The 21866-nt window shown below is 39.8% G+C and overlaps 2 protein-coding genes across 4 annotated transcripts in view; both read left to right on the top strand.

The window, feature by feature from the left end:
* ANO5 (anoctamin 5) overlaps positions 1-21866 on the top strand; it is a 704596-nt gene that overhangs the window by 668311 nt on the left and 14419 nt on the right. The window lies entirely within an intron of this gene.
* The window catches only part of GAS2 (growth arrest specific 2), a 75807-nt gene continuing 66663 nt past the window's right edge, over positions 12723-21866 (top strand). Inside the window, exons 1-2 of the mRNA XM_065755427.1 lie at positions 12723-12877; positions 19745-19869. Coding sequence (XP_065611499.1) covers positions 12736-12877; positions 19745-19869 — 267 coding nt within the window. The 5' untranslated portion in view covers positions 12723-12735. The remainder of the gene's footprint in view (positions 12878-19744; positions 19870-21866) is intronic.

Raw genomic sequence — 21866 nt, forward strand, 5'->3', positions numbered from 1 at the left:
CCCCAGTGCCTTTCTCTCTGGTGCTCGAGGGAGCTACTCCACCAGTCAATCTCCTGCTCACAGTCCCTGATGGCCCTCAGTCTCTCAACTTCCTCTTTCAGTTCAACCACCATGCTAAGCAGATCTTCCACCTGCTCACACCTTGCACAGGAGAACTGCTTAGCACCCTCATCCAGCAGTAGCAGGCTCTGGCACTCCTTGCAACCAGAGACCTGTGTAGCCACGCTTCTAGGCAGACCTTCTGTCTGGGTCGCCACAGCCTTTTTAAGGCAAGCCCTCTGTCTAGTAGAGACCATGGCACAAAAAAGAATAAAAACAAATAAATGAAAAATAGAGAGTAAATAAATAATAGTTTATAGTAATAATATATATAGATATGAATTGTAATAACTTAAATAAGTGATAATAATAATTAAAATATATATATAAAATAAACACAAACAAACAGTAGGTAGTGACACTTCGCTGCCCTCCTTGAGCCCTATTCAGCTGAGGGGTGCGGGCGAGGGCGCTGAAACCCTGGCAATGCCTACGCCTCGTTAACCTCTCGCGAGAACAGCCTAAGGAAGGGTCTGGCCGCTCTCACTCGGTTCCCATGAGACAGGAACCTCCCGAAAACCTGCCCTGTACCTCAATCAGCCACTGCAGATCTGGCTGTGTTGATTTCAAAGCAGTTGATCACGAGGACTAAGTGTTACTTCCAGGTTCTGACCGTTTTAAATCCCCCGCCGTTGCCCTGGCAACGCCTACGCCAGGATAGCCTCTCGCGATCTGTTGGGACTAGCCGCTCTCACTCGGATCCCGAGAGAGAGGAACCTCCCAAAAACCCTCCCTGTACCTCAAATCAGCCACTGCAGCTCCGGCTCTGCCGATTTCAAAGCAGTTGATCACGAGGACTGTTGGTTGATCACGAGGACTGATCACTGTGTTGTAGCTGTGTGTGTGTGTGTATATATATGAATGCATGAGCACTGCCCAAGAGATGCCAAGCTAGCCCACTGAGCAGCAGAAGAGACAGAGATCAACTCCTACCCATTCAAAACTCCTTCAATTTGACGTGGTATGGAATATCCCTTTGGCTGCTTCAAGTCAGCTGTACTAATTCTGTTCTCTTTCATCTCCTTGGGCCCTTTGCTGCAAATGGCCTTGGCTCTGTACAGCACTGCTTAGAAGCAGCTATAAACATTGGTGTGTTATCCACATTGTTCTTTTCCTGGAGCCAAAAACAGCATTCTACCAGTCGCTCTGAAGACAACAGTTCCATCTCAGCTGAAACTAAGACATCCATGTATGATATGCGACTGAGTTAGAATTAAAAAATACTCAAAGTTTTGCTCTGATTGGTTTTCCTCAAACAGAAAGCTTATCATACTTGGGATAGAATTTGCTGCACCTCAGAAAACAAACTGCACCATTAGAAAACAAACAGGCATGTTTTCTATGCCTGTTTCTATTGTCCAAATCATCCTTATGTCTGTTCCGAAGTATGCCATGCTGGATATGTTATCAGAATGTGTGGGTGCTGGAAGCTGAAGGTGGCAGGAGTGAAAATTTTCATCTAGAAAAATAGTGAAGAAAATGCTAACAAGTATTGTTTATTTCCTCTAAATAAAAGGTAGTAAGGATTTAGTTGATGTGGCTTCATATAGGAAGTGTGTGTGTATATGTAATTATATTCTTGTATAGGAAATGTATTTGTGCTTTTGGATCAAATTTTGAAGGCCAACATCTAATATTAAGTATGAAACAGCAAAGTTGCAGTCCCGTGTGAGGTGTGAACCTCAGTGCCCACGTAACTGTGGTGTCACTACTGAAACATCCATAGCCTTTCTATGATGTACATTTCAGATGCATGCTTGGCACTGTTTTTCAGACTTTTATTTTTCTTGCAGTTGTAATGATTTTATTTTTTAGTCTACCATCAATTCTTTGAGGTGATAGTAAGGGAATAATAACCAAAATAATAAGAATTAGAAAATGATTCAGTGTGTACCTGTGGATGTATGCTCTTCTACTTTCAGCTAATGTTGGATTAGTCTTCAGTACAAGCTACTGTACCAAGGAGTCCACAACCAACTTCAGCTCCAGAGTCCTAGAGTTGCCCTTTCAGTTGTTTTTACTGCTACAAAGGCAAATGTATATTCAAGATTTAGTGTGTGAGGTCTGGAAATGCCTCAGCTTAGCTCCTTTGTAGAACTGCTTGCGAGGAGCCTTGGAACTTCAAGAGAATGTGTGAAACTTCAGTCTTCTACTGGAGAAGTAACTGCTGCATAGTGAAATGTTTTCCCTGTTTTGTATGAAGCTATGGAACTTTTAAGTATCCAGAATGGTGTAACAGATTTGGTCTCAAGATCAGGTAAAACTTGAAAGATAGTTAAGTGTGGATGGGACTGCTCAATTCCTCTGCACCCTATTCTCTTCTTCTCCAAGGTATTTTGGTAAACCTGAGGGATCTATTCTCCATTTTTATTTTTTCTCCCCGATGAAGAGTTCAGGTTGACCAAAGAAAACCATGATTCTCATGGCCATCCCTGCCCACCACAAAGCTAGAAGTTTGTATAATTGTGTACTGATACCCTTGTAGTCTATGGCTACAGCTCATCATAGCTGAATGACAGGCTCTCAATTAAGCAGCACTCCCCACAGCAATTAATAGTCCATCAGAACAGCATAATACAAACGTAAGAAGACAATAAATAGCAAAAGATGTAGGCATTCTGATTGGCCAGAAATGAACATCTGCTCAGAGTATGAATTTGCTTAAAGTGCAATTACTGAGAAATAGCCCAGCATTAATTGTGCAAATTGACCTTTCCCAGCAGATTCCAGTATGACAAAATGGATGTAAATTAAAAAATAGTTGTCAGCTCAATGGGTTTTCAGCAATCAGGTTAAGATAACTCTTTTAGTGTGGTTATATATAATGTACTTTGGCTAGAAGAATTTAATTAATCGAATACTGACTGCAAGAAAAAAAATGTGTGCAGTTCAGACTAGAGAACTCTTATGGAAAGTGATAGCCTGATATCATTGGGAAATTCAACGAGATAATCTATGTTCATGTGCTGAGAGAAGCAGGAGTCTGAACATCTGTTTCCCGCTATTGAATTCACAAAGGAGCTCCTCAGCATGGGGAATAAATGAACAAACAGCAGTTGGGGAAGGCAATCTGACATTGAACACAATGCTGAAATGTCACAAAAATGAAATAAGGTGGGAATGAAATAATGGCTGAATAAAGGTGTGCTAGGTGTTATGAAGGATTCAGCTTGGCAAAGGGAGCCCAGCCATACGAGAGCAAGCAAAACCTCTACCTGCCACTCTTCTAAAAGTGGAATGTAGGGATGATTAATTCATGAGCAGCACACAGGATTTGTTCGAAATAGACTGCAGGGGGGCATGTGATGGGTGCGGAGATGCATGGAGTGGAGCGCATCCTGAGATGTGAACTTAGAATGATATTCTCATAGCCAAAAAGAAAAATCAAGAAGTGATGATCCGACAGCTGTCCTTAAGTGCTCAGGGACTAGCTTAGATATGAAAATTCCTTTCTCTTCCCCGTTCTTGGAAAGAGAGCAGCAATAATGAAAGAGAAATGGATCTCAGCACTAACTTGCTGCCAAGAACTGTAACACAATATCTCAGCATTTCAAGGGTAAATCAGTGTCAACTGCTTTTGCCGTCCCTCTGAAAAAAAAAAAACACCAAAAAAAAACAACAACCTAAGCACTTAACTTCCGTTCAGTCTACGAGGATTGCTGAAATATAGGAAATGGGGTTGTGAGGGGGACGGGGATAAAAAAAAAAAAAAAACTTTTTTCAAAGACAGCACCAAGCGGAGCGGCCAGAAGTATGAGGAGCGGCTGCTGCGGGGCTGCTCGGGTCGGGGGTGCGGCGGCGGCTGCCGGCAGGCTCAGCAGCGGGCGGCTCTGAGTGAGTGCGGGCAGGGGGGGGAAGCCGTGAGCGCTGCGAAGAGGCTTGCAGCTGGCCCCACGGCGGAGCCCGCGGTTCGGGCTTCTTTAAATTGAGGGCGTTTCGCCGGCTGCCTTTGAGTTGAAAGGAAAAAATAAAGGGGGCCGGCAGCGGGAAGGTGAGCTCCGTGCCCGCGTACCGGGGCTGCGTGCTGCGGGACGGGGGCTGCTGGGCAGCGGGACTGCTCGCTTTCTTTCGTTCTTTTTTTCCCCCGCCTGTCTCTCTTTCTCTCTCTCTCTCTCTCTCTCTCTTTTTTTTTTTTTTTTTGGTCCTTTCTGTGCGTCCAGAGGTTGAAAGCATCGCGGAGGAGTTGTAAGAACGTGCGTGGGGGTGCGAAAGTGCCGGCGGAGGGGGGCACGGCCGAGAACAGCGGGCCGAGCTCGCTGGCGGGACCGCCCCCGGGCATCCCGCAGAGGGGCCGTGGCGGCTGCTCTTGGTCCTGCCCCCGAGGGGCAGAGCCGGGAGCCGCACTCGCAGCACTCATGGCAAAGCCATTAGCTCAGCCGTGCTGCGGAGAGGCCCCGAGGATAGCGCAGCACAGCGCGCAGCCGGGCTCGGCGAAGGGTGAGTGCGGAGCGGAGCCGGGCAGCATCCTGGGCTCCAGGCAGCTCTCTCGTCCTTCCCGGTGCGGCTGCGGGGCTGCTCGGCGAAGCCCTGGGTGAGGCGGGGGCAGGAGGATGGGGTGGGAGAGATTGCGGAGCGCGTGGGAAAGGCGCGCGTGGGGCGGGGGTGGCAGCAGAGGCCGCCCAGGTGCTCGCTTACTCCACCAGGCTCCAGATTCAGCCCTCGGGAGGGCAGAGTACGGCACGAGGAAGACTTTGTTTCTAAACTTCTATCGTACCATCTTCCCTTTGTCTCTCTCCTCTCGGCTTGCTATCGCAGAAGCATGTGTCAACTTTGCTCTCCAGTACGCCAGTAAGGATGCTTTGCAGGGTCCTTAATGTGCTGCTCTGGCAGTACTTTGAAATTAAAACCAACCAAGTCTGTTTCCACGAATATTAAATCTCAAACGGTTTCTTCACTGCGAAGTAGATGCTGTGCCAAACGTCATGGTTTAATGTGGTTTTGTGATGTGGACTGTGATTTAATAGGAAGTGAGCTGACATTCCTAAATTCACGTCATGTGGTTCAACAGACTGTCTGATCGGCATTATGCTGTGGTACCCTGGTGGGATCACAGCCACCCCAAACCTGGAGAAAGGACAAGTGAGAGGGGTCAGTTATGGCCCCATGCTTCTAGACAATACTGACTTGAGTCTACTAACTCATTTGGTCACTTGATTTTCCTTTTGGTCCAGTCTTATTTCACTTGAAATCTGAAGTACCTTTTTGGCTCTGCTTGAAACCCTTCTATTAAAGCTTCTTCCTAATTTCAGAACAGAAATTTCATAATTAAATGCAAAGCTGATGATAGCTAGTCAACTTGTGCCACTGCCTGCCTAGTGTGCTTGCAGCAACAGACCCTTTTGTACTCCTGATCAGATGTGATGTGACAGGTGTGTGTATATTTCCTTCTCCAGTTGGTGAAAATGGAAACTTCTTCCCTACTAACTTTTAATGGCTATTTTGCTTAGATAAGCAGAAAAGCATGCAATGAGAGCCAGGCAAATCAACTTGAAAGTTTTTGGACTGCGTTAGGAAAAGGCTCAGTTTCCAGAAGTTGTAATTTTATGAGCAAGTAGATATTGAACATTCCTAAGGCTTTGTTTTGGTCTATGTGAGAAAGACTCCTTGCTTTCCTTTTGGAAGAGAAGACATTATCAAGGCAACAGAGTTATTTCTACTAGGCATGGTCCTAGAAACATCCAGGCTTTCAATGATTAGCTCAGATTTTTGTGTGGTTAGCTTCATTCTGGTCTGGCCTCAGACCAAGGGCCTTACAGGTCTAAAGTATCAGTGTGCGGTTCTTGCCAGGTTCTGTATCCTCTGCTCTGAGCAGTGCATACACTCGTAGCAAGTATATTCATAATGTAAAGGACAAAGGCTCCTTGTGATTAAAGTTTACTTTATCAGCACAGATCACATTTTGATGTAAGCCCTTAAAAATTCTAATTGATTAATGAGTTTCAGATGGTGGTTCCCCTCCAGTGCCCCTCCCCCTCCCAACAAGTACAGTGTGCTCCAAGTTGAGCTGGGAAAGCTCCAGGAACCTTGGGCTAAATTGGTTGTGGTCTAGTTTATAAGGATAATAAAATAACTAGAAAAATTGAACTTCCCTTCAGAAATACACTTGCTGCATCTGAGCTTATGTTTTATCTTCTTGTTTATGGTGGTAAGAAAGTAAGTTTATAAATACACGTATTTAAGACAATGCGGACAAGAATGATCTGCTGTTCAATAGCTCTTCAAGAGGAGCTATGAGATATAGAGGCAGAATCATAACTTGAAGAGTGATTGAGTTTGCTTTTACATATAAAAAAAACTAAAAGGGAGGTGACTTAAGTTCTGTGGTAAACTGAAGGTTGCAGGTGATAAAGGTTGGCTGAGTCAGATCTACCAGTGAGTACCAGGTTTCTGGCTGCTTTCCTACTGTTGCTTTTAGTCTGTTTTAAGTTCCTCAAAGTACTCCCACAGCTCTTAGAGGAAGATATTCCTATGATTCCCCTCAATCTTCTAGCATCTTTGTGTGTGTGCCCATGTATGTAATTGAGGGTGTGTGGGGAAAAAAAAAAAAAAGCATCTTTCTCTCTGTAAATGTAACTTTTTCTCACCAAATCTGCAAAACATGTCAACAACAAAGTATGAAAACTGTGATCAGTTTTCAGCAGTGAACATGTTGATGCTTAGACATGCTGCATGTGTAAAAGTAGCAATTGTTCGTGTGTGACAACTGAGAGTACAAGTCCCACTTTGTGGGCAGCCTCACTTCTGGTCACACAGATGCGTGTTTTGTTGCTAGAGATTTATTTATGAACACTGGATCTTATTTAAGCTCCTTTTGCACCTAACTTACAGTAAGCGAATGCTTCACACAGGCCACTTAAACTCCAATAAAGTTTCAAATTTCTGTTCTTTTCCATCTGCTTGAGGTGATTAGAGCTAGCAGGGAGATCCAGCAGAAACCCTTGCCAGATACTCATGAGCTCTGTTCTGGCTTTTGATCCTCTGTCTCCTCTCTTTACAGGATGGCTGCTTTCCAATAGCATTACCTTCTCCCTAAGACAGCAGGAGATTGTCTGCAGTTATAGCCGATACCCCTCTGTCAAAGCCAATGTGCAGTCCAGTGTTCAAGTTACGGTTGCTTCAGAGAAAACTATTGCTGCTCTTGTCTAAGTTGCTGTCTGCTCTCTCTACTACTGACAGTAAAGCTATTGCACAGTTGTCTGCATACTTTTTCTTCTACAAATGGGTAGCTAACATGCTTCCCCCCTATCATAATAGGGAAAACCTCATTTCACAAGCTTAAAGCCGAAGTATTTATTTCTGTGCAGATTTTCAAAATAGTCTTTGAACCCAAGCTCCAAAGCAGAGGTATGCCATCTTCTGTTTAAGCTTTGTAGAGCAATTAGGCCACTGACTTAGAATACACGCCTATCTTCAGCCTTAGATGCATCTGTTTTGGCAGCCAATTGATAGGAGCCGGTCAGTAACCTTGCTGATAAGCAGCAGAACCCACGTGGGTCAAAGCAGGCCACTGCTACACCACCAAGCAGTGTGTCTCTGATAGAACTTGTGGCAAGCTGGTATGGTACCAAGGCAATGTCATATGGAACCTTGGCAGCAGAGGTGATCTGACTGATTTCTAAACACAGTTCTGTATTTGCTTTGCATTTTTTCCATTTTGTAAAGAGCTTTATCATCTTATTCTAACTGAATGTGAAGAAAAAAGCTTGTTTTACTGGTTATTTATCTTCTGTACTAATTCTAATGAATCACAAATAGAAAACAACTTAGCCAGACTTTGTTCCTCACCTGGAAGAACTGTATCATGATGCAAGTTAAAAGGAATGGTTCAATCCTCCTTTGGCTTATTGAGAGCCAAAGGCACATAGTATGATTAGGAACAAGGTTGAAGGAGCAATGACAGTTATGTAAAAGAATACTGTGTAGCCAGCAAGAATGCAGTATAAGCCACTATATATATGCTAGATGGATAGTTTGGAGTCAAATGTTGCTGAATTGCCTGGTTAACTCACAAGGTGAAGGTTGAAAAAATACTACTACCAAAATCTTACAAGGAAAAGAAGGCTGTTGGAATAGTAAATGGAACTGAATCCGGGGACATGCAACTGTAAGCACTTAATTGTGCAGCCAGCCTTACTTTCTGGATTAAGCAATCTTTGACTCCTGTGTGTTTTAAGCACAGAGTGTATCATTATTGAAACCTTTTGTTGTTCCAGTTTGTCTCACCAAAAGCCAGTGGAATAACAGAAGATTACTTGTTTGATTGTCATTGCTTTGACCTGATGATAACTAACAACAGCAGACGGTGTAAGTTACACTGCTGGCAAAATACAAGCAGTGAGCTACAATAAACAGAACTAAATGTGCCACTGTATAACAAAATAAAAACTTCACTGTTTGATAGAAGCAAGCAGAGAGAAATATAATCTTTTAGTGCACTGAATCTGTTACAAGTCTCTGTGTGTACTGTAAACTATCTCACGTGGAATTCTTCCGCTAGACAATAAGTCTGAGAATTTGAGATCTCTTCCTCTTATTGACAGAAGTGGGGAGGAAAGAAAGAAGACTGCAACATAAATATAACCTGTAACAAAACAGAATGAAAAGTAGCTAAAGACTTCTCCCAGCCTGCCTTCAGAATAGTAGGGGAAAGAAATTGCTTGTTGAGGAGAAAAACATATAGAGGTAAGTTTAAAAAATACTTATACATACCTATTGTCAGCTCCAACAGGATTGTAGTGTTTTATAAAATATTTGTTGTGTTTGTGTTGGCTAGCTCTAAAAAGCACTGTGTAGGATGAGCTGATGGTACTGTTAGAAAGTAGCAAGTTTAGGAAAAACAATATTTTTCTGGCTGCTTTGTTCATACTTTCTGTCTGCCAAGAGGAAAGGATGAAATAGCTGTTGGAGCCAAAGAGGATTGCCTCCTCAGCTGTGTTGATATATCTTTGAACACTACTGTCTGTCTCTGTGGCAGGATAGTTGTCTTCTCTTACCAAATTTCTCACTGCAAAATTGTCAATAAACTTCCCTCCAACTCAACAAAAAGTAAATATATTAAGATGTTGGAAGGCAGTGAGATGATGGTGTAGATTAATAAAATAGTTTGGGTTGGAAAGGGACCTTGAAGATTATCCAGTTGCAACCCCTCTGCTATGAGCAGGAGCACCTTGCCAGTGGTCAGGCTGCCCAAAGCTCCATCCAGTCTGGCCTTGAGCACCTCCAGGAAAGGGGCATCCACAGCTTTTCTTGGCAGCCTATGCCAGGGCCTCATCTCCCACTGGGTAAGCAATTTCTTCCTAATGTTGAAACTAAATCTGCATTCTCAGCTGAAAGCTGCGACTTCTTGTCCTCTTGCTACACTCCGTGATGTAGTCTCTCCCCAGCTTTCTTGTAAGCCCCCTCAAAAGCTATAAGATCTCTGCAGAGCCTTTATTCCTTCTGTAAACTGAAGAGTTGGTACTTCTTTACCATCGTGTTAACAATGAAATTAAGCTTGAAAGGAGATCAAGTTTGACTGTGTATTAGTTCATCTGTGATTCATCAGGGTTCTTAGTGAAGAGTCATCATCAGTATTAACTTTCTCATCCTGCTGTCCTCACTTTGTATGCCAGTTCCACAAAGTAACCCACACCATTTCAGTAATTATTGTTCATTCAGGACTATGGTTCCAAGCAGACTGCTATTCCAATCCTCAGAGTCATCTCTCAGTTTACAGCTATTTTTGTCACCTGTTTATTTGTCTTTCCTCCTCTTTACTTCCTTTCCCACTCTGATAATCAGTGTCCAATGAACTACTAGCCAATGAACTACTGAACTCTAGCACCTCTGCATCCTTCAGTCACAGCTCTTGCTTCTCCCACTTTTCTTTTGTTGTGAGAGTCAAAGATTTCTCGAACTTTACACAGCCTGGCTGCTGAGTTTTGTGAAACAAGAGGTAGGTCAGTATGATGCATAGATAAAGATAGCTCTGCATTTTAGAGCTGAACTGAAGTCACATTTCAGATCCCTTAATTCTCTGCCCTGATCTCAGGGATCTGTTAGAAGTGTAGACAGACTGCACTGCTTGTTTCACAGACTGACAGGGAGACAGTGTTGGTTTGTCCAGAAGTCTTCCCTCTCTTTTCTCTAGTCTTGAAATGAGAAACAGCAAACAAAGCAATTTTCAGACCTTAGGATTACCCCAGCCTTGCTGGTGGTAACAACTTATTTAGTATTCAGCTGTTGGTCAGCATATTATCATGTCAGTGGTCATAAATTAACTCCAAATTCCATATACAAGCTGTTAGAGGTGGAGGGGCTCATGCACCCTTTCTGAACAGGATGTTGTCCCCCTGGAATACCTGTTAACACAACCCAGCTCTAGGTGTGCACCATGTGAAAACCTCCTGGAAGAGCAGAGATCCCCTCAGAGTCACATGATAAAAATGTTTGTGTGCATCCCTGAAATATAAAATAATACAATAATTCTGCTTGGAAGGGTTCTCTAGGGATGGCCTACTCCAGCCCACTCCTCAAAGCCTGTATTAAACTTAAAAATTAATATGAGGATTTATTTCTAAAGCAAACATGATCTTTTACCAGATTTTTCCCACATAATCTTTGATGATAAGATGCGGTTAGTTCTCCACCTTAACTGTGTTTCTGTCTGCTCAAAGTGAAGCAGTGAGTTGAATTATCAAACTCAGAATGACTTAGAGCAACTTAAAAACACCTCTGTGGTAACCCTTAAGTTGTTAGGTTCGTGTAGTTTGAAGGAATCCATTTTGTGAGTGACTCACTGGAGGGCTTTTTTAAGTTGACCGCGAAATTCCTTTTTCTCTTCCCTTGAACAAAATGAACAGGTACACTTTGTAACCAATCAGAAAAACATTGATCCAAGCTGAAGTTTTTTACAAGTCAGTTTCAAGACCAGTGCTGCACCTCATTTGCATGTTTTAATGTATCTTAAATTCCTTTGCTTCCATAGGATCTTTGGTACTTGAGGATGAAATATGCAAGAAAAATGTAAAATCTAACAACAATTCAGAAACGTGTGTTTGTACAAAGCAATAAAACTTCTTGTTTTTATTGACTGAACTGATCTGTATTGAGCCCATACTGACTGGAAAAAAAAAACAAAACAACAACCTGATTTGAGTAAGAGGTATATTCATAGTGAAAGCTGTGTCTACCTACTTCAAAGGCAACTGCCACTTCAGGATTTGGGTTAAGGAGTCTGATGCTCTCAACAAGATATAAGTAGATATTCTTGAGAAAAAAGAAGTTTATTTAGCCATGCTGTGGTTTAGAAAATGCTGCAATGTTTTATTGTAAATATTAAATATCCCAGCTAGCTTTGCATGTTTTTGAAAATGTAGTTTGCAGAGAAGTTTTATAAAGTGGCAGTTGCAGTAAGGGCTTCCCTTTTCACAACAAATTTACTTATTTACTCTTTTTGTTTCAGGCTTCAGTGGAATAATATAACAAATCACTCTTTTTCCTTTTTTTTTTCTTTTTTTTAAGTGACTCTTACCTGGCTGGGAGAAAGAGATGGTATAAACAGTGATTAATAAGCTGAAATCAGCTGCCACATGTAACCATAGTTAGCATGGATCAGATGGGAAATAGGTGAAGTAAAATTCCTTAGGACTTTTACCCCTACCTCATTAGTAATCTCTTCAATTCCACGTGCACAAAGACTTGTGACTACTGGTTGGTGTGACAGGGCTTTCAGTAGGCAGTGCTCTACCAGGCAATAAAGTAACCTGGCTAACTGCTGTAAGTGATAGTGTTCAGGTCTGATTTTCTTTTCAGTAAAACATAACCTCTTTCCTTAGCACACATGTGCCATAGAGGGGAGAACGAGTCCTTCAGGAACAGGAATATAGGTCCAGTGGGGCTAACGTCTCTGGTTGCTCCAAGAATTGAACACTTAACTAATATTTAACACATGACGTATTACCTTACCTGAAACCTAAGTTTCCATAAGTTGCCACTGAAGCAGAGGATATTTGTATAAAAGATGGAGGTGGGAAGTGTGGTGGGTGATCAGCTTGGGCTGTTGTACTGCTTTTGGAAGAAATCATGTTATTCAGTAAATACACCTTGCTTTAATTATTCTTCATCTGCAGATTACAGGAATTCTAGTTAGTAACTACATTTGCTATTTGTTAGTAAGACTGTGCAGTAGCCTAACTTAGTTGTTCATATGTTTTTCTTGGTCCTGTTCCAAAAATGGCTGAATCTTTCCATTCATTTTGAATGGATACTGGATCTGGCAGTGCAGTGAGCTGCTAGCTTTCTGTGAAATGTTTGTTTTCATTTGATTTTAATTATTCTTTGTAGAATACTTGGTTATTGGTTGACAACATGTAGCTGGGTGAGTAGAAGTGAAATTACGTTTATCCGTGTGTTTTAGTTACTTGAAGTGAGACATTAACAAAACCTCAGTTAAAGATGTATTATGTATTGATAGATGTGGGTCTAATACATGAATATAATACATTTGTTTGACTTCTCAGAACCACAGTTAAAGCTGTTGTCTATGACCACGTTAAAAAGAGGATCCATACATTTTATTTGCTATATCGATTTACATGTCTGTTTCTTGTTTCTTTTTCAATATGCACTAAAACAGTTACAACCAGTGGATAAGCAATGTGCACAGCTCTGAGCCCGAAGGCACGTGGGCCTGGCCTCTCTGATATGCATCAATACAGTCAGTGGCTTGCCAGCAGACATGAGGCCAACTTGTTGCCGATGAAAGAGGATTTGGCTCTGTGGCTCACAAACTTACTGGGTAAGATAAGAGAAATGCAATTACTGAACAGCGTGAGAATTTCATGTGCTGTTAGTTGAGAATGAAAATCTTCAGATTTTGTGCTTCAAAAATAAAACTAACTACAACTAGCTGGCTAATTCCACCTAGGACAATTTTTAACGAGTCAGAAGAGCCCATGAATTGTTTGCCTCCACAGTGGCTCTGCAAGTAGCATAATTGAACTTGTGTTCTCCTCGAGTTTATTTTTCCTCAAAATTTCTTTTAAATTGTGTTTCACATGGGTTTTCTGTGTTAATATAACTAAACTGGATGTTGCTACTTACTGCCATCAGGTGTGTCTTAGTTTTTAGTGGGAGACCTGCAGTCTGGGTACCTTGAGTGCCTTGAATGAATGGACCCATTAAATAGCTCTTCACTGATCGTGCAGTCTAGCTGTAGATAATTGCTGCTCAATGCAGTGCATGTGAAGACTTGCAGAAGCTTGTGTGTAGTGGGGTCTGACCTAGCAGTTGCAGCTGGGACCTGGGGATTTTCTGGCTGTGGCTGTACCTCCTGATGCATGAAGCAGAAACAAATTGCTGATGGCAATTCTAGCAAGAGATACGATTTATGTAATGAAAATGTTGAAAAAGCCTCATCTGAAGAGAAACACATCAGTAGCTTTTAATCAAAGATGATGAACTATTTTAGACAAGGTTTTTCACGTGGGAGTTTTGGAGGAAAACCTGGATGAACATATTTAAATGTTTGTTTTTTCGTTCTGGAAGTCTGATTTGGTCAGAAAATAGGCAGTGTTTTATCTTGCCAGTTGCTGTAGTTGAACATAATTGGTGGTATCATACAATGATAGAGTCCCTTTGCTTTGTGTGTTCTACAATATTATAGTTCTTTACATTAAGAGAAAGGAAAATACTGTTTAAGCTATGATAAACACAGAAAAACAGAGTGTAAGTAGAGTGCACTTCTACCACAATATTTTCAGATAGGCAATGCAAATTTTATTATTGGAATAGTTCTGATCTTACAGTTGCAAAACTGGCACTTTAAATTATATTGTAGTATGGTACTTCCATTTAATTAACAAATTCAAAGTACTGCCTAAGAAAATCCAGAAATCCTGCCCTTTTGCTCTAACTGCCACAAGACAGCAATCCAAAAGACCGCTTTTTGAATCAGAAGCAGCCTACTCTGTTGGGGATTTAATATATTATTTAAATTTTTTAAACAATAAAGTTTCTACTGAGGCCCACTCAGACAAATAGGATTTTGTTTGCAGTTCCTACCGGAGTTCTTCCAGTGACAAGTTTAGGAATGAGGTCAGTTTTCAGTAAGATAGTAGCAACCAGCAGGAGGCTCTGAAACGCCAACTGTAATTAAAAATCTGATTTTTCGTATGAGCACCAAACTGCACTGCATAGCTGAAGGGGCACAGCTTTCTTTTAATTAAGCAGCATGTACAGCTCATTTGCATAATGCATTCCCTCACACCTTCTCACATGCAAGATCTTATTTCCTCAGTTTTCTGTGAAGAACTAAAGTTATGGTGATTTGTTTAAGTGCTTTGAATTCCTATGTAGACATTGTTATTCAAATGCATCAAGTTAAAATTCAGTCAAACTAAATTAAGTGTAACTGAATTAATGTATTAACATATTTCATATATTCACTCACTATTCATATTTGGTTTAATTACTGTATAATTGGGGTTAACTTTCACGAGAGGAAAGACACACGAGCGTATTGCTGTAGGATAAAATCTATATTAATTTATAGCATGCTGTTGCCTCATTGTAAATATCTGTACACTTATTTCACGTTATCCAAAAAGGATATGCAATGTGCTTTTTTTCCTCTGTTGTTATTTCCTTTTTATATATTTTTCTTCCTTTATGTGGAGAAAGCAACTCCCTTTTCATTAAGACACACTGCAGTTGAAATACATGTTGCAGACAGAAGCAACTCACGTTATGCTGTAGAGCATCATATTTTGATGTGGAGCAGTGAATGTTGCATCTCTCAGCCTCACTTCTCTCTGCTGAGCTCTGTTGGCTCAGCTGAGAACCTTCCCGCGGTAAAGTTAAGGAGATGTTTTGATCAATTGTCTTGCAAATCATGATCACCTCCTTAATCTTCTTTTTATTGTGTATAGAACCAATGAAGCACCCAGCAATGCTTTCCTTGCCAGTGCCCTCTGAATTGGATTGATAATGTATGCAGTTATTTCAGTAGAATCTTCTTGCCAGTACTGAAACCTTCTGTTGCATCTTGAGCAAATTTCACGTAGTGTTTTCAACAGTTTGGCCTTACTAATATTCTAGATATAAAAATGACAGTTTGACAGCAAATAGGATTTGCTGTCCTTTGTGCTTTCATGGACTGTCTCATTTTATCTTACATGTGGGGAGGGGAAAATGTTGCCACCAGGAGAAATGGGCCTTGATATCTGTTTAAGATGGGTACAGATGGACAGCCTCCCTGCTTTATCTTTAGCTACTGTGTAGAAAAGTATTTTTTCTTGTTCCTAGAGCCCGCTTATCAGATTTAGACGGTCACAATACCAAAGCTTATTCTATCCAGCTTTTTTTAGTGCCTGGGAGCACACAGAATAGATCTATAAGATGTTCATTGACTGTGGCAACTTATCTGGCATGTCCACAACTTCAGTGCTTAGACCTTTTACTAGCATAAATTTGGGGCAACAGAAACTCACTGGTGAGGGGCTGGAGACTGCAAAATGAGAATGAGGACAAGTAAAAGTTGCAAGTTGCATGAGGCATATGCAAATGCTCATTCAGATGCAAAAGTGGAGTAGACTTGGAGAAAAGGAGAGAATTGATGAGGATGTAATTGAGCACATCTCCTACCATACTAGGTTTGGAATATTATGATGTTGAAAGAGGTATAAAATTTGAAGGATGAAAGGTAGGAAGTCTTAGGCAAGAAAATTTTGTTCCTTGGATTCTGCATTAAAGCAAAACCTGCTTCAGCTCAGGCATCTTGCTAAGAAGATTTTGTAATCAAGCTTTTATTTTCAACAGCAGTGTGTTTAGCTAAAACCAGTGAATAATAAAGGTAAATGATATGTGCCCATGAGTATCAATATATTTATGATAATGATACCTCTAATGTTTCTAGAGCAGCTTTTTTTCTGCTGAGAGGCTTTATAATTTTCTTTTGTATCAACATGTCTTTGAGATTGTTTATGCATTCCATTTAAAGTAAACAATGATGTCAGTTCTATCAATGTTATTCCTCCTGATCGCTGTTGTTTGATGATACACAGCAGCCTTTTTGTCCAAAGGGACCCACTTTTTTTTTTTAATTTACATAAAATCATTGGCATTTATCTTCCTTATTTGTATGTATGTTTTTGTTACCTTGGGTTTAAATACCACCGAAGTTGATGGTCAAAAGGAATGCTTCCGTTGCTGCCTCTGTACTGTAGAAGCTCATCCTTCTACTGATGTATTCTAGAGATTCATCTGAGTAAAAGGATTCTGCTTATTAGCTTTGTGTTACCATTGAAACATTCAATCTTTTGGTTTCAAATTAAAAGAGGAGAGATTTAGAAATGATATTGTAAAAAACATATATATATATGTATATATATATGAGTATTGAAGCACTGGAACAAGTTGCCTAGGTTGGTGGTGGAAGTCCTGTTCCTGCAGACGTGCAAGGTCAAGCTAGACTGCGTTCTGAGCACCTGACTGAGTTGTAGGTTTCCCTGTTCCTCTCAGGGGAGTTGGTCTAGATGACCTTTTAAGCTTCCTTCCAACTCAAATGATTCTACGCTTCTATAAAGTAGCGTAAATCTGCTAGTTGTGAGGCTGGTCTTGCATTACAGCTACTGAAATGAGTGGAAAAGAACAAATTTATGTAATAGAGGAACCAACAGGGCTTGGGTAATTTTGTTTGAAGGTTTGAGTCCCTCTCAATTTTTCAAAACATTCTGGTTGTCTAGAGGGCCCACATCCTCAACCTCTTGGATGCATGCCCTAGGTACGATCTCTTGAGTCTCTCTCAGACTTCCCAGTCTGCTTACATTAGGACACCAGGTCTGGGTGGTCTTATAGTTAGTTGCCCACGATTCCCAAGTATGAGGCATTCAGGTAAAAGATTTTGTCTTTTTTTAAATGGCATCTGGTCTCTACAGCATAAGAAGGGGTAAGTAATGTTTGCAAGGTTTGAGAGGGCCTTCATATTCCTGTTGTTTTTTTCTTTTTCATACTTCTAGTGTTTTGGTTTTTTTATTGTATTTAATGTTATTACCATTCTATAAAAACATTGTGACTGCTTTCTTGTAATTATAGGGGGAGTTGTACATTTTTAATAGAGTTTAATGTTTTTTCCATACAAATATACAGAGCCATTTTTTTCCTCAGGCTATGAACATTGCTCTCATTTGAATCAATACATTTCAACTGTTAAATATGTCAGTGTCTGTTTTAGCAAAGAAATGCCACCTCTTGGAGCCATAAAATACAGTGAATTGAAAGCTGACACCTAATATATTTTTCATTGGATACAGATGTTCAATGCAAAACTCATTCTTTCAGCTTTCAAAAAAGGGAACAGAACTACAATACTCCAACTTAGCATACAATATGCAGTGACCAAACTGCTAATGCTATTCAGCATTAAAAATAGTGTAAATGTATTATTAAATCTCAGCAGAAGATATAAGATTCTTTTCCATGTCTATTAAACAAGACAACAGTTTGAAATAGCTTTCAGATTACTGGTCAAGATTAAAAAAAAATAGAGAAATAAACCTATAAATCTACAAATCATAGGACAGAATAGATGTGCAGGATTTAACTTTTCTTTTACTTGAACAAAATAAGTGCATTCTAAAACAGGTTAAAACCTTCTATATTTTAAAAATGTTTGAAACACATCTTAATAGGTAATGAGTCTATTAAAAAATCCAAATGTTAATCAAAAATAAAGCTATTCTTATGACTTAGTTTTTCATTTTTTAAGATATCTAATGGCTTCTAACCTTTTGCTATAAACACAAATTGGGAACAAAAAAGTGCCAGAATAATGCCGAAGGTTTTTGAGGTGCTGAGATACTCTTTTTTTTTTTTTAATCTGTGAGCTATCAGTTTGAGATCTGACTTCAGTTGAATTGTAGGCAATGCTAAAGTAATGTTAGTTATATATAAACTACCATTGTGTTGAATGTCAGCAGAGCTGCTACTGCTCTTCTGCCTGTAGAAGTAATTTAGGTATATGGGAGCCGTAAAGTGGGTCATGTGGCAGAGAGAATTGAGGGGAGAGGGAAAGAAAGGAAAAAACTTCACATTAAAGAGGTATTTCTGAAGAATGCATTAGAAAAAATACAGGTTTATCTTGGCCCCAAAATGTAATTTGCATCTGAAAATGATTTGCTGCACAGATCCTAAAATTTGACTTTCAGCTGTCCGAACTGAAAAGACTGGCAATTTTATTTTTTGCCTAAAGAATGTAGAAATATCTAATGATTTTGAGACAAAGGCCTCCACAAATAAATTTTCATTGAAATTAGCATTTTTAGTTACGTGACTTTGCAGTGCTACAATGTTCTACGTTGTAAGCAACACTGATTTTCCTGTGACAGTATATGCATAATGTATTACAAGAGTATAATAGAAATGTTTAGTTATCTTTCATTTTTATTCTCAACTGTTTGTTTTCCCCTCTCTATTAAAAGGCAGAGAAAATATTTAATTTAACCTTTTTCATTGTTTTCCCAGTTTTTAATTTGGCTAAAGTGTTGTGAACCAGTTTTTAATTTGGCTAAAATGTTGTGAACCAGTTCTAAACAGACCAAAGTTTTCAGTTTCCAGACACTTCATGACAAATACACTTTCTTGTCCTAACTGAAAAAAATATAAGACTAGTCTAGTTGGGCAGCTGGTTGTCAGTCATAAATCTGTGGCATAGAAAATGATCCAGTAGTAAACAGGTTTCTACCTGTTATAAGAAGTCAGCTTTGACTAGCAAGAGTCGATGTGAATGGGATGGGGAACCACTCTTGCTAATATTTGCTTGCGGATGCTGTGTAACTGCCTATGAAAAAGGAATAAATTGGTATGTTCCAGTTCCCAAATAATGTATGCAAGAATTGTCCAAAAAGAGAAGAAAAGAAAAATGTCACATCTTAATAGTAAGATCACTATTAAGTTCTTGATTCTCTACTGGTATTGGTAGAAGAGTACTGAATAATCCACTGGCTGGCGAAAGTAGAGTACAAAACAAAGGCAAATTTTCCAGTATAATAGCTTGACAAATTAGAAAATTTGCCTTCATTCTGTACCATGGGACCATCGGGGATTATGGTGATGCCATTGACCACCTGTTTTGATCAAGCTGGGGAGAAGCGATGAGATATGACATGATATTTTGTGTTCTGCATTCACCTTCTTGCAGAGTCAAGACTTAGTCTCATCATTGAACGCTTCCCTTTCCTTCATTGAATAGTTTGCTACTTCTACAAAATAAACTGCATTAGAAGTGTTAGCAACATTTATGCTGTCACTACCCACATATGCTAGTGTAAACCACCTGTCTGCTGCACCCTCTGTTTGATAAAACCACAGGAATTTAATAAATAAAATTAGCTGTGACTTCTTACAGGCTGTTTTCCAAGTAACATAAGGCTTCCCAAAGAAAGCACGTTATTTTTACTTTTCTCAATGCATACTGGAGACGCAGCACTGAGATGATTTGAAGAAATGCAAGTTATTCAGTTAAAGTGTGTTTTAAATTGTTGTCCAAATTTCTTTTGCATTTTGATGCATTTAGAATGTGTCCATTTGTTTGCTCTTTTTCTTAAAACAAGTGCCATCTATACCATTGCATGCTGTTTGCCATGCTAACTTTCTGCTTGCTGTTCAGGTAGAGAAATAACAGCAGAAACCTTTATGGAGAAATTGGATAATGGTGCCTTGCTTTGTCGGTTAGCTGAGACCCTGCAGGAGAAATTTAAAGAAAACAGCTTTGAGGCAAACAAGCCTGGCAAAGTAAGTGTTGTTAACTATTCTAGCATGTAATGTTTTGCAGTTAAAAGTTTTCATTTATGGTGCCTGTTTGACTGGACAGGGAAGGAATTCTTCCATGTAAAGAAAAAGATAATGTAATACTGGGAGAAATTAATGCCTCTTTGATAATTATGAAGTTATAATAAAGTAATAATAAAAGGAAGATACTCAGAAACAACTTGTAACCTGCTGAGGATAAGACATCAAACAAGATCTAGCAGTGTGATATAGTAGCTAACAGAGAAAATATAACCCTTGTATGTACCTGCAAGGGGCATATTAAGGAGCTGAGGGAGGTGCCATTTCCTCCTTAAACAGCTCCAAGGAGGCCAATAACACAATTCTGCAGTTAGTTTCAGTGTCTAGAATTTAAAGATCTTGTGGTGCACTGGAAGGGATTCAGAGCTGCAGAAATACTGTAGAAAACATAAACATTTGGAAGATACCAAAGGGCTTTGCAAAGTTTGGGTTAAACTCTTGCTTGATCACAGCCATAGGCCAGTCTTATTGGGAGAAATCAAAGACTGCAGCCAAGTGGCTCTCTGGGAGAAGTTAGGTGAAATAGTTGACTTTTACTTTAATTCAGTTGCTCTTAAACTGTTTTTATTTCTCTGTTCAATCTAGTTGTATTCAGATTCATCTTCCTTGAAAGTGGTTTAAAAAAAAAGGCAAATATGTGGCATATTAAAAAATAAATACATGCCCAAGAGCAGAAAGCACAAAATGCATCTTCTGTTCTCCATGTTTTCACAGTTTGTCAGCAGGAGAAATCAGGGCACAGCATAAATTTTATCAGCAGTTCTGTGAACTGACAGTGTTGTCAAGAGCAGCTGCTTTAAGTCATTTTTCTTATAATTGTTGTTGCAGAAGAAATTGTTTGGAGTAGGGCAGGATTTGTTTTTAACTTTCTGCAGGTTTTTGTGCTTGAGGAGGGGAGCATCAGAAAGAAAAAGGAGGGGGTAGATAGCTGGGAGGAAAAAAGATAAGAAGTAAATCAGAGGGAAGCAGCGCTTCTTCCACAAAGGAGGAGAAGACAGATGGAACTCATATTTTGTATTTGAACTGGTAATCCAAATTTAGCCAGTAGAAGCACTGGATGGCTTCTGAATTCCTCCCCATAATGTGGTCCAGATTCTCTTCACCTACGAGGTGGCCTGTGTGTTTCTTGGTAACTCTCAAGCTGAGGAAACAAATATGCATTCATTTTGGTTGAGCTTAGGAACTACTAGCTAGGCAGAAAGAAGTATTACTTGGTAGTGATTATTTGTGCTTTTTCTGTAAAAAGGTACTGTTGTTAATAAAAATTACTACAGGCTTCACTGATTACCCATGAAGTGAACTTGGTTTCAGAGTTGTAAAATATTTTTCTGTTTCGCATCTTACCCAGCTGGCATGCTAGAAAGGCCTTGAAATTATGAAGTATCAATACTTCCTCTATCTAAGATAGACATCTCAACTATGTCCATTTAGTATAAAATAATCAGTAAAATGATAAATATCAATTGATCAGCAGCCACAAAACTCTAGAGAATATTCCAAAATTCAAATAATGCTCTTTGTTAGATGTTCTGTTTTGTCTTGCATCATCAGGCTTTTATTTGGTGATGGATCATTTTGAGAGATCTGGAAAGACAGCATAGGAATGTGTCAGTGTTTGATACTTCTGTGGAAGGAACTAGAGCTCTGTTCTTACATTAACTTCCTCATCTGTCAGTATGGCTGTCCTTACTTCAGACAGCAGATCCTCCTTTTTTGAACTGAAGTTGGATTAGGAGCCAATTAAACTTTTGTAATCCCATATATTGGGATAACTAAAATTGGTTGTCCTTTTAGTTTGTTTGTGAAGCTGTTATACTGGGCAGTGCAATTAGATAGAAAAACTTTCTACTTCACTGCAGTTTTCCCAAAATATATTATTTCATATCTAGTAAAAATTCAAAGAAATGGCAGAGTAATAGCGTTTGTGTCATTGTAGGCTA

The sequence above is a fragment of the Cyrtonyx montezumae genome, unplaced genomic scaffold (assembly GCF_038088225.1).
Source record: "Cyrtonyx montezumae isolate F1298 unplaced genomic scaffold, pur_monq_1.0 scaffold_10, whole genome shotgun sequence".
NCBI lineage: Eukaryota > Metazoa > Chordata > Aves > Galliformes > Odontophoridae > Cyrtonyx > Cyrtonyx montezumae.